Genomic DNA, 14006 nt, shown 5'->3' on the forward strand with positions numbered 1-14006 from the left:
TATCTAAAATATTTTTCAAAAAAAAAAAAAAAAAGACATTTTACAATTTACCAGGAATGATAATTTTTTTAATGAGTTACGTGTAATATGATAATGCAACGAGTAAAATTATACGATCAAACGAACTTACCTTAAGTGAAGTTCGATCGTAATTATATGACAGCCTCGTTCTCGGGATTAATAAATGTAGTAACGCTAGTTTCTGCCATATCGCCACAAACTTCAGAGTTCAAAGAAAAAGAAAGGACGGCTGGGTCCTTCGTTCATTCTCCTGCATGCTTCATATTTTTAGAGCTTGTTTTTTAAAGGAAATTATTGCCAAGAAAAAAGGGGTAGGGAAATATATAAAGGGTGGGAGTGTAATCCCTTCGACAAAAAATTTTGCACTTCGTATTCGCCCTTGACGCAAACAGATCAATTTCCGGCTCTCCCAAAAATTTTAGTAATTTTATTATACGTGAAATCTGCTAATTCCTATTCTGTATCAATATTTTTCGTTCTGGACTCTCTATCGGCATCCGTATTTTCTTCGGATGGGATATAGGCTGCAAATATCCATAATTTTCGATGTTTACACCATTGCCAAATTTCTCTAGCTAAATTATTGAGATGGGGGTATTGTATACCACCGGCATCTCATCTTATGAATGAGCTCAACCAACTTTGAGAGCCTAAAAAAGGGAAAATTTTCCTTACTACTCAATGTATCGGGAGAAAGGGATCTCCGATCGTCATGTCCTTCCAAAGACTCATCTCGATACAAGGCTGGAGAACGGACAACTTGTCTCGATAGATGAGAGACCTTGTTTTCTAGTTTCTCTAATTTGCGTAGAATCCTTTCCATGTTGTCTTCTTTCTCCGAATGTTTTCTTTTTCGCGATTTCCCCATCTTTTTAACAAGGGGGAAAAGAAAAGAAAATTGTGATTTTTTCTGAAAATTTGTAAGAAAACGAACTCTGCGCGTGCAACGACAACAAGCACAAAAAACGATATGAAGCATGCAGGAGAATGAACGAAGGACCCAGCCGTCCTTTCTTTTTCTTTGAACTCTGAAGTTTGTGGCGATATGGCAAAAACTAGCGTTACTACATTTATTAATCCCGAGAACGGGGCGGGAAATATAATATACATGAAATAATTATACATATTTAAATTAAAAATGCTAATTTTCAAGATTAATATAAAGATACGAGAAATAGCTGCGAATGAAAAGTAGTATTTTAATTTAATTTAATTTACATTTTTAAAGTAGTATTTTAATTTCATTTTATTTACATTTTCACGTAACCTGTTAGGTAACGAATTACGTTACCTCTAATTCTTTTCCATGGGGTAACATCACTATGTAACAGGATATTGCATGTTTTCTGCTCTCCCTTTTTCTCCCTTCCATCATGTAGTTTGTTCCTGGCAGGAACACCTAATCCATGTATACCTTGCTTTTCGCATAATGAAAAACCGCGTTAAGTTTGCTAGGATCGCAAACGATGCGAATATTGCCTCTGGGCACATACACAACTGGTTGGCTGTGCGGCTCTTAATGGATTTACCTTTCTGTGAAAGGTTTGTAACGACACGGGGAGAATACCGTTTTCTAACGAGCGTTGAATACATCAACAGTTTTATTATACAACATTGTACGATGCAGTGTTGCTGCGGCGAGTGAGTTACATTCCGAGAGCACCCCAGGCTTATTCGATAATTTGTAAATCACACGCACGTTTTATCGCGCTACGCTATAATATTATAAATGTTTTTTGAAGATAAAATATTTTTTTTTCTCGGAATATCATGACCTTAGTGCACTCCAGATAAGAGTTATAAAAATGTATATAGCGTCGCGATTCATAAAAAATGTGCATGGAAGATGAATGCATATAATACTCGCGAAAAAAATCACTCCCATCACTAGTATGTAAGATGCATGCCAAATTGTATACTTTGCATAATTCTATGTTAAAAAAAATGCAAACAAAAACATAATATTGAGCATAATTGATTTAGAGGTAGGAGTAGCTGCGTACGTGATTTTTATCCAGTATAATTTATCGTAAAAAATAATAACGAAATTTACGATTAAGTGAACTTGATTAATTCCTGTAAAATCCTCGGGGTAAATATTGATGTTCGACAAATATTTTCTTCACGAAGCGATCTCTCGTGGGCGAATCGGAAATGAAACTGATGTTCAACTCATGCAACATATTTATTCAGTTATCAGTTAAATTTAATTTGCGTGGAAAATATCATGCGGGGGTGTGCGCTTTTTCTCTCCGTGTATTTTTATCGCAATTTTATGTATAAATCAGACATAAATGCAAAATTTTTTAAATGAATTTATATGTGATCTCGTGTGTTTAAATTTTGAAATCGATGCTGAATATTTTAATCGTTTGAATAAATAAAGCTTTCGATATATTTTTATCCATACTTAATATCTGCGTAAAACAAAAAATATATTCCCTTGGTTTATGAGATGAAGTGTATTATCGTGCAAATATGTTATCGCATAAATCGGCAAATTACAGGTTGATAAGATATAGAGCCATCCTCAGATGTGACATCGCACGCAATAACTTTGTTTTTCGGTACATTTGCATTTTTCGTAGCGTTTCGTACCATGATGTAATTACATCAATCATACTTTTTCAAGTTGTGTGTGTATATTTTATATAGTTTATTCTTGCATGCATACCCCATTCATGGAATGTGAATACACACGGTCACGATAATTTATCTTTGCGAGTATTATTCCTATATAATGAATGCGCGACGCGCGCTTGATGCCGGTGTATTGTAAATAACTGCTTATTGATGGCCACGTAAACGTCATCCGTGAAAGTACCATTATAATTTCCACGATACGATAGTCAAGGCTTATCGTATGTGTACATTTTACAGCGCGTTGTCTTATATAACGAACATGAAAATTAATGATTCTGTAGTGTACAAGGTGTTTCATCTTTTCTCTAATTAATACGTTCAAGTAGACCTACCAGCGATAAATTTTTAATCGAAAGGCGATGTCAGACGATTCGTTTAAAACTCGAATCTGACTTATAGATCTAGATAATCTACAAAATACACAAGGCATAATATCGTGCTCTTTTTTTTTTCGTTGCAGGACGATAGACTGCCTAGATATCGCCGAGGAAGCAAGATTATCAATCGCATTATCGGGACTGCGCACTGATTGCGGTGCCACAGGGTCAGTTTACTAATCTCGAGTCGGCGCGCACGGCGGCGTGTAACTACTCTCAATGGAATTGTTTAGTGCGGTGACCTGCCGGCGGTGCCGATCTTTCAGCACGGTCGGCTGATAACACGCGCGCGCGCGCGCGCGCGTGCGAGCGCGGCTGTGCGTCTTTCTCTGTCCGTCTTCGCGACACGCCCACGAATCTCTCCCGTGCGCGGTTACGAGGGGGTCAACGAAGCTCGACGCCGATAAATACGCCTCGGACAACGTCGAGAAAAGATGAGGGACGTCTTGGAGCGGCCGTCGTCGAGTCTATCGCCGCATTAACACTCGAGCCCTTCGTTCGTATCATACATACCGTTTGAACAGACGGAACGGAGCCAAAGAGAGGCTTTTGTTTGCTAGCGCGAAAATCCCGTCGCCGCGTCGACGGTGAAGAGAGATGCGGGCGAAACACCGCGACGCTTTTTTCCCTGCATTCTGAGAATTCGCGAGAAGAGAGCGCGTAATACTTGACTTTACTTCTCTGACGAGAGAAATATTTCGCGTTCTTCCGGGAATATGAAGTCCCCGGCCTCCGCGTGTCGCAGAATTCGCGACGCGACATTCGACGAGGACGAGCCGTACATCTCGGCGTTATTATCTTCTTCGGAGGCACGTCTCGTCACCCCCCGTCGCCACTGCCATTGCCCGTTGTCGTCGTCGAATTACGTTTCGTTCGAGGATGCGTCACCCCAGCCGTCGGGGTCGACGTCGACGACGGCGTGCGATCTCTGCGAGCGTCTTCGCGGTCGAACGGACGGATGCTCCGATACGGTGGACGCGATACGGACAAAAGAGCACTTCGGCCAGCGCGATCGGCGGCCGATGAGGCGAAAACGCGACGAGAGTGCGAACTTGAGAGCGAAAATTGTGGAAGAGCGCGACAGAACATTGAGGTGCGATAGACTCCCGCTCTGTGAATCATCCGCGAAATGTGCTTCGAGCGTCGTGCGATGGAACCACCTGGCCGTCAGATTCCACGACAAGTCGACGGAGTGGCGGAGGCTCCTCTGGACCGTTTTTCTAGTTTTGCTTGCGTTATCTCCCGATCTCGCAGCGGCGCAAAAGCGCGACAACGCTTCCAACAAGACAGCCGGAGGTGAGTACTTTGTTTTTTCATTCGAAGAATTACGTTATTACGCTGGCTGATTTGCATTTTCTTCGCGAAACTCGAGACAAATTGACTTTATATTATTGTTGAATAGCCAGAACTTTACGTTTGTAAAATACGTATATCGATGTGTAAATTGATCCGCACAAAGAAGGAATTAAAATACACATTTGAAATGCGAATCAACATTGAATCGCCGCGCTATTGGTCGAACATCCGCGTAAGGCTTCGCAAGTCTTGAAAAGAGCGAGGGAGAATGCGAAGGCGTATTGTTGCGATCATGTATAATGCACAAAGAAGCAGGTCAGGCGAAACTCTTCTTCGCTTGGAAATTTACGATTACAATGCGCATATCTACTTGAAAAAGTATCCGGACATTCGTTGTATATTTTTCGTTTCTGACGACTAGGATTGGAGAAAACAATTTCATTGTAATTTTCCTAGTAAAAAGGAAAACCAAGGTAGAGAAGCTTACTTGTATAAAACTTCAATTTACATACTTTTCACGCAGCTACGCACAGAGACCGTTTGCTATTTTAAGAAGGAGCCAAGAGATTACATTCACCTATACGTAAATTGTCTGTATCGCGACATTCGACGTGTACGAAAAGAAGGCGGCTTTGACGCGATAAATATTTACTTTCCGTGTCACATTTGTAACAAAGTTAACAAATTACCTAACTACACGTGTATATCGCGCAATACACGTGAGAACGGAGAATTGACGTCTGCGGATAAAACATGGATAAAAATGCACGTTCACATTAGTGATGCAAGTTTCTCTATTCAAACGATATTATGAGCCGTCAATTGCTGATTGAACGGAGAGGGAGAAAAAGGATACAAAAGAAAATTAAATTTGTTCGATCGCATTTAAATGTAAACAATTGACCTTTCGAGAAAAGTGATAACACTCTTTTGAATTGTGATATCGCAAGTTATCCGAGAAAAGAGCGAAGATGTACGTATGCTTCTATTACATTTTTTTTCGACCGCGTTGGAATGGTTGACAAGTCGACTCGTAGCTAAATGACACTGTAAATTTGCCGCACGAATCGTTTCGATCTGTTAATCTCTTCAGGAATTTTCAACGATCGTTTAATGAAAGGAACTGGTCCTTGCCGCTCATTAAAATTCCGTTATTTAACCCGGCCGATCTTTACATAATGCGACTTTACGTATAGCTTGACGATGTTTCCCCCAAGAACGCGTAAAATAATAGTTGCGGCATAATAGCGTTAATCGGTTTAGTAATGTTTCTTACAAGAACTCACATTTCTGACATTTGTTAAAGAAAGAGAATATAAATCGGTGGAAGGAGAAGAGGAATGAATCGCGCATATTTTAGAGTGTGCACTCAGGAGAGGTTATCGCGCCTGGTTTTATGTTCCCTTCTCCTCGGACTCTCCACTGTTGATTCTTGGAAGTCGTAAGTCGCCTACGTGCAAGCCTGCTTTGCTTCGCGATACATAAAGCAGCGGCGTGTCTCGACCAAGGTGCACGCCCTTATATAATGGCAGGTTTTAGCACGTGTGATAATTCGCACATTTAATAATTTGGGAAAAGAGTCGTAGTTACGGATCTTTTCCATCGCTACTTTTCGCTAGCTTGCAGAGTGATGTGCAGATTTGATCTTATCAACGATTGTTTTCCACGTAGGTGAAAAAATTCTAGAGTAATATTTATAGGATGCATGACTTGGAGTCAATTTTAATCTGCTATTTTAGCTTGTGTGCGTAAAACGTTTAAGTTTAATTTCTTTATTAAACGGAATATATCAGTACCTAAATAAATTCCTATGATAATGACAAAGACTCTTTGCGTCTTTCTTCTGATGAGAGCGATATAAGTAAGCGCGAGTCTGGGAGAAAAAAGAAAAATAATTGATCTAGATTTGCGAATAAATAATTATGTGCATAAAAATAGACGTGAAAATTCATCAGTACAAATGTGCGTTATCGCGAACATGCACGCAGAGTACTTATTCATGTTCATCGGGGATCATATAGCGAAAACCGGTAAGCGATTCCACGCACTGGAATGTTGCTCGGGACTAGTTCAAGACGTCAAAGACCAGTAATGGTCTGCGCTTTCTTAATTTTAATCACGATAATGTTTATCGCGATCGGCTGCCATCGACAAATACAATTGAATGATGATCACAATTGATCAATACCGGATTTGTCAATAGGTCCCGATAAAATTATTTAATTATTGATTATTAATTATTTGATTATTTAACAATTTTTCTCTGCTTTAATAACCTTTCTTTTGTAATATTGCACTAAAATATAAGTTTTATTGCTGCTCCCATGTTTAATAGCTAAATCGTGAGTTTTGCAATTAATTCTTTCGAGATCTTCTCCGTTTAACAAATTTTATTAACACGGAGATTCGCGCGAAATTAATAAGAATGCAAAGCAATAAATAAATGCTTATTTCCTCCAGCGAAAACGATGATGGAAAAAATTACGGAGCTATTTGAAGTATAGAGTATAAAGTTGTTTCAAGATTGATTCATCGCCGTCAGGTATCCCGCAGACGCGCACGACGCGACGACGTAAATGCGCGGTCGGCGAATCACTCTATATATCTGGTAATAGATACATATACGATGGTATCTTAAATTATCTTACCAATATAATCGTTCGTAAAATTTATGTCACGTGCTTATTGAGCTTGTACGGCGACGAATGTTCCTTAAATTGTGCCAATTTCGCGGAGCAACTTTTAATTTCGTTTCCTCTCCGAGTGCATCGCGCGTTCCGAGGGCAATCAACCGTATAAGCGTTCCTAAAAATTCTCACTCTCAGCTGCTAAGGGAGAATGTTTTCGCATCGCGTTGTTTTTCTCGGTTGAATTTCCGAGAACTGAATCCCTCGACCGCTATCACATGCTACATGTCGACAAGCTCCGCGATACCGTGCCGAGATATCTTCACGCCACATTCTCCACGCCGAGAATGAAGATGAGTCAGTCGTATGTGGCCAAATTAATGTAGACGAACCAGAAAATACCTCGTAGGTACGAGATGGCAAGACTCTAACCTCGCGCGTCCAAATATAGAAAGAGTCGCACGCTCGTCGGCCTCTTTTTCTCTCTTCCTCTCTCTCTCTCTCACTCTCTCTCAGATCGCTTCTGGCCAAAAGTCGATCTAATTCGAGGTGGGCGCTCCCTCGATTTAGTAGGCGCTACGGGCTTCGAAGGATATGCGGGAAACCGTGCAGGGGAGAAAACCAAAGAAAAAAGAAACTAGCAGCGAAAATAGGAGGATATACGGCGAGGGAGAGAGGGAGTAAGTTGGGGGGGGGGAGGGGAGAAAGAGTTTGGAGAACAAGATCGGGCGCATATTCCGCCATAAAAAGACCGGTTGCTCCCATTGCGAAAACAACGGAGCCGATAACATTCCTACGATGCGATGCGGACGTCTCCTTTCCTTCTCTCTCTCCGCTCTCGTCCTTTCTCGTCCGCCGAATCGGAGTTGACGAAAACATCGTGCAGCATCCCCGTCTGCTCGATATCGCGGCCGTTATCCCGTGAATATCCGTCGAATTGATAGCAAGTCGATGAATAGTAAACTATCTTGTCACGTTCTTTTATATACTAGCTTTCAGGGTAGTAAAATGAACGAATAACATGTCGCATGGACGTAATTCTCTTTTATGTTTTCGATTCTGGCTTGCTTGCTTGCTTTCTTTCGATTTACATCTCGTGCAGAAGTGCCGACGAGAAATGATCGGGAGAATGAAGAGGCAGTAGAAGAGAGGGGAAAGGGGAATGGTTAATGAAGAGCATGCACAAAAAAAAAAAAAAAAGGGGGAATCCCATGCGCCATTGAATCGTGTTAATTCGGCCGTTTCTATTCCGGAATCGGATAACTGGATGTGTTTGATGTTCGATAATCATAGTTTATGATTCGTACATAATTGGTTTCCTTGCGAGGCAATATTCGTGACTGTTTTTTAAATAAGAATTTATACATTATATATATATATGTATGTAAATGTATGCATACATGTATACAAATAAGCAATCCCTGTTCCTCTGGGAATCTATGGAAATATGCATACCGACCCTAGATTCGTCTGGTCTAACCGAGTTAATGGAAAGTGCGTTATTGACGATGCGAGGAGAGCCCATCGAGATCGCGAGCAGAAGAGAGAGAGAGAGAGAGAGAGAAAGAGGATCCAGGGGAAAGCACGGAATCGAAGGGCCAGGAAGGTTGATGTAATTAAGGCGTGTCAGCTCGAATATTAAGTGACGTGCTTCTTTAGCGTGAGCGAAGATGGAAAACTTCTCGTGACAGTATTTAATTATGTCCGCTTGAAGGAGACTAACCGACTTAAAAGCTTGAGCGAATGTGTATCGCGATATCCCGATGTACAAATTTATTTATAACCGAAGAAATAATGATGTCCGACGCAACTACATACTACATACAAGACAACGCAATCAAGTACATTGACGCGTGGAATCTCGTGTATAAACCAAGTTATAAATGTATCTTTTTGATCGTATCGGCATAATTTATACAACTTTGCGGTTTGGGGGAGACGTCGAATTTTTCAACTCGCGAAGCAGACTGCGAGATCTGGTAAAATTAGATTTCTCGTCTCGGTGTGTTACGAGGCCGTTGCAGACATTTTGATCACGATTTGAAGACACCTCGAGATTGAAGAGAGGGTTGTCTAGATGGTGATTTCCGGCATCGGTTATTCGAAAGAAGTAAAAAACTTTGTTAGCCTTACACCTATCCTGTCTCTACTGCAGATATTCTCGTGTTAATACTTTTACTTTGGATTCGCTTGCGTGTGAAGTACACGAGCGTATCAATTTTTTTTTTCCCGCGATTACCTGTACCGACGAGTTTAACAAGTTTACCCTCGCGTCGTCATCGACGAATGGTTCCCCTTCTAGACCGAGGTCGGAGGAAAAACGCGAGACGTTGTTATTTTTAGAGCATCGACCTGTTCTATAGGCACATTTCGTCCAGAGAACGGCCACGAATCGCTGTGCTTGGTCGCACAATAGCGCGTAACGCCAGGAGGAGGTCGGTTCGTGTGGCGCCAAGCCAATGGCTTCCGGCTTTTGATGAAATGTAACGAGCCGCAAGCACGAGAAAATGATGAGCATTATGTATTATGGTTATTTGCCTATTTATAAGTCTACGTCGCCCCATATATTTTCACTCTCGTTATTTTTACCCTCCCGTTAATATCGCAATCTTACACCTATGTCTCTACTGCAGATATTCTCGTGTTAATACTTTTACTTTGGATTCGCTTGCGTGTGAAGTACGCGAGCGTATCAATTTTTTTTTTTTCCCGCGATTACCTGTACCGACGAGTTTAACAAGTTTACCCTCGCGTCGTCATCGACGAATGGTTCCCCTTCTAGACCGAGGTCGGAGGAAAAACGCGAGACGTTGTTATTTTTAGAGCATCGACCTGTTCTATAGGCACATTTCGTCCAGAGAACGGCCACGAATCGCTGTGCTTGGTCGCACAATAGCGCGTAACGCCAGGAGGAGGTCGGTTCGTGTGGCGCCAAGCCAATGGCTTCCGGCTTTTGATGAAATGTAACGAGCCGCAAGCACGAGAAAATGATGAGCATTATGTATTATGGTTATTTGCCTATTTATAAGTCTACGTCGCCCCATATATTTTCACTCTCGTTATTTTTACCCTCCCGTTAATATCGCAATTTAAAAAATTATGTCGATAATTATAAAAAAGAAGACGGCAAGTTTTGCGTATCTGCTTAATAACACAGATTGCTTTATTAATAAACTACGCGTAAAATTGATCGCACAATCTTATCGTATATCCTGTCGTAGCTGATATTACGGTTCACCAATTCTTTTTTTAAGGAAATATCTCGGCGGCACACAAACGAAAACCTTGGCCGAATTATCGATCGCGGAACAACGCGTCTATGTATAGAAGAGAAGCATAGAGAACCGTTTTGTCATCTTCCATCGATGGACCGGTGCATACTTTCATCTCCCGTCGTGCCGGCGCGATTATGGAAGCTAGAAATTTTACAACTCGAATATATTCGATGTCCGATCGTCTAGATTTATATGCACGGCTTTTATTATCCGTATAAAATATGATGGAATGTTTTTCCTCTGTGTTGACCGTTGCATCGTTCATTTCTTCAGGCATAACTGCACGGTCGCTTGCCTTTTGTGCCGCGCGTCGTTTCTGCAACCGGTTTAGTCGAGGACTTTTGCAACAAAGTGTCGATTGCACGAAACGGACAAGTTTTATACCGTGGAAAGAACATTTTACCCGAAGAAATATAGCCGCGCGAATAGAAGAAACTCTTATCGTTTCATTTCTCGCTGATTGTTATGCGATCGTAAAAAATCTCTCCGTATATTTTATAATCCCTTAATTTAATTCGTATATATTTAAATTCGTTAAAATTTACTTTAACTTGATCCAAATTCAATTCTCTACATTTCATTGTTAAATCTCTTTATGATGACATGATTCGAATAATCTTTACCGGTCTTATTGTTTGATTTCACTCTTCGATGGATTTTTGTAGCGTCCCATTTTATGTATTGTACCAGTCATCTCTCTCGGTGTGTGTGTGTGTGTGTGTGTGTGTATGCGTGGCGAAGGCATTTTCTATTTTTTTTCTTTTTTTTTACAACTGGTATCCGTACCACTCGCTTGGCTCGGAGCCGGTTTCGCTGAGAATACAATGCAGCACTGCCACATGCCATACGATCATCTCGTTTTGACGTTTATAATCTCTAAGGCTCGTCGCCTCGGGCCATTCGCCGTTTACTATTGTCTAGCTATTGTCGCCGTAGAATGACCGATTAAAAGGAAAATGCCCTCGTTCAACGGACACCTTACTTTATCCTATACCGCAATTACTGCGCTTGCACATTCAATTTATCTGTACAATTTATTTAACCGTGGAAAGGAGCAGGGAGAGAGGTGACAATAGACCTCTCTGCGGTCTTGAGATCTACGCTGTCTCGGTCGAGTATTTACCCGTCCCACGCAGAATGGCGCGCTCCGTTACGGACTGAAGAAGGAGAGGAGAAAGAAGAGAGGGTATTGCGCTACTCGAGAGCATCTCGTTATGTCTGGGTCGGCTGGCTTTTATCGGGAATACAAAGTAGCAATCAATCGGAGCCGGGAATTGCCGGCACGCCACGACTACATCGTCAAGTATTATCGAGCTAAGGACGAGCCGAGGAATGCCATGAGGTAGCATCTCGTTCACGCACACACGCACAGAGCGAGCGAGCGAGCGAGCGAGCGAGAGAGAGAGAGAGAGAGAGAGAGAGAGAGAGAGAGGGGGAGAAGGAGAACACGCACACATACACAAAATGATAGTCAAGGGTGTGGAAGCGCTTCGGCCTTTAGGTGAATGGCTAGCAACCTTGAGGAGAGCGTTCGGAATGCGCCGCTTGCTGCAACTTCTTAAGTAAGCTACATCCAGAAGCAACGTTAAGAAGATTCCCCGACTGGGCATCCTTTGTATCGTGTGCGTTGGGTCGTGTATAATCGTGTACGATGATACACACATACACATACGTACGCGTTACCACCTTGCGATTTCATTGCGCGCGTCTTGGCGCGTATAATTCGCCGACTCCCTACCGGGAGTTTCAGCGAAATACGATCGATACGCTTATCGCTGATTCGCGAACTTCGTTCAAAAGCCGGCATCCGAATGTCAGAGGAAAAAAAATGTACATTCGGACACATTATTAATTGCCCCGGCGCTCTTATACTCTCGACGATCAAATTTCTCTGTAATATTTAAGGGGCATATCATTTTGCTTACATAATTAATCGTACGGTTCAACGCTTGCGACGAACAAGAGGAATCGATGGGTCGCGAAATACCTTTGAACACGAATGCACAATTAGCATCGTTGATGCATCCGATTGCACGACCGTCGTTCGTACTTGGCGTCCGTATTTGCGCACTTGGATCGCGTTTAATCGCTTCTACGTACTTGTAAAACAACTATGTACTTTGCCAACTCAAAGTAACAATTACGGCAATATTATTCATAATTGATAGCTGACTGCGATAACGGATTATAATTGTTTTTTTTTTTTTTTTTTTTTTTTTTTTTTTTTTTTTTTAATTGTTTTTTTTTTTTTCGCCCACGTAAGCGCGCGCGAGCCTCATGGAAATTTATGGTAATCCGCGAACCGGTAATTACGCTCGTAATCAATTCTCGGGACTATCGTTTTTTTTCTTTCGTTATTGTAAGGTGACTTTATGTATGCGCACACGAGGCCTAATTACGGAAAGAAGATAACGCACGAACTAGAAATATCGTGCGAAGTTTAAGTCACATATACATGGCGGCGTAGTTTCTTCGCATTCTCTTATCATAATTTTTTTCGCGAACGAAATCCTTCTCTTTCTCGTCGCACAATAAATCGGTGAGCTTGATACAAGGTCGGATCGAGGAGGGATTCGTAATAATCCACGTTGTCGTTACGCCACGATGCTCTCCGCATCGCGTCTACGCGTTGTTATACGCAGATAGTACGCTTGCTCGTACGCGTACACCGCAACGCTCGCGCACATTTCGTTATGAATGAAGCCTTCGCATCTTACCTCACCTCACCTCACCTCGCCTCGCCTCGCCCCGCCTCGCCTCGTCTCGCCTCGTCTCGCCTCGCTTCGCCTCGCTTCGTCTCGCTTCGCGCCGCTTAGCCGCCGTGGACTTGACTGCGTCGTTAGTCCCTACACAGCACGGCGGGACGTTACACCTTCTCCGGATGTTTCGCGACCGAGTAATTACCGCGATTCATCTAATTAATTATTATCCTTAACCATGGATATTCGACGCGATGGATGCGAATCTTGACAGTGGAAGTTACAAGATTCGTTCGGCCCCAGCTGTTGGGAATATATCACTTTCACAGCAATCTTACTCGCTGTAGAAAAGGGAGCTGTAATCAAAGGATATAAAATAACAATTCCAAAAATTTCTTCGTTCAATTGTGATTAAAAAAAGAGCTATCTACAATAAGATTATTAACTCGTTTTCTGCCGATTTTTGGCGACTATCCATTCATTTCGCGTAAATTGCATGCGCTCCACGTCGACGATAATTTCACCTATAATATGTCTTATATTATTTATGAAACCGCAAAAATTATTATTAAAAATTATTATTATAAAAAAAATGTATAACATTAATTTTGTTCTATGGTATAAAATCAAATAAAAACCTATAACTTATGATTTCTAAAAAATGAAAAATTAATAAAATAATAGACAAAAAAAAACAATATAAAAAAAAATAGAAATAAAAAAAATTATATAAAAATAATATAACAAAAATAAATTAATAAAAAAAAATTATAAAAAAAAACAATAGAAGCAAAAAAACATTTTTTTTTAAAAAAAATCCCTCCCGACTGCTGCCAACAAAAGCCCCACATTTAATTAATAAAATAATAGACAAATTAATAAAATAATAGACAAAAAAAAACAATATAAAAAAAAATAGAAATAAAAAAAATTATATAAAAATAATATAACAAAAATAAATTAATAAAAAAAACAATAAAAAACAATAGAAGCAAAAAAACATTTTTTTTTTTTTTAAAATCCCTCCCGATTGCTGCCAACAAAAGCCCCACATTCAATTAATAAAAT

At 40.9% G+C, this 14006-nt stretch overlaps 1 protein-coding gene across 1 annotated transcript in view; it reads left to right on the plus strand.

Annotated features, from left to right (window-relative positions):
* The window catches only part of LOC115246030 (insulin-like receptor), a 54882-nt gene that overhangs the window by 21757 nt on the left and 19119 nt on the right, over window positions 1-14006 (plus strand). The window contains 1 exon segment of the mRNA XM_029824608.1: window positions 3125-4337. Within this exon segment, the coding sequence (XP_029680468.1) occupies window positions 3758-4337 (580 nt within the window). The 5' untranslated portion in view covers window positions 3125-3757.

Source organism: Formica exsecta, unplaced genomic scaffold, assembly GCF_003651465.1.
Source record: "Formica exsecta isolate Colony F162 unplaced genomic scaffold, ASM365146v1 scaffold138, whole genome shotgun sequence".
NCBI classification, from domain to species: domain Eukaryota; kingdom Metazoa; phylum Arthropoda; class Insecta; order Hymenoptera; family Formicidae; genus Formica; species Formica exsecta.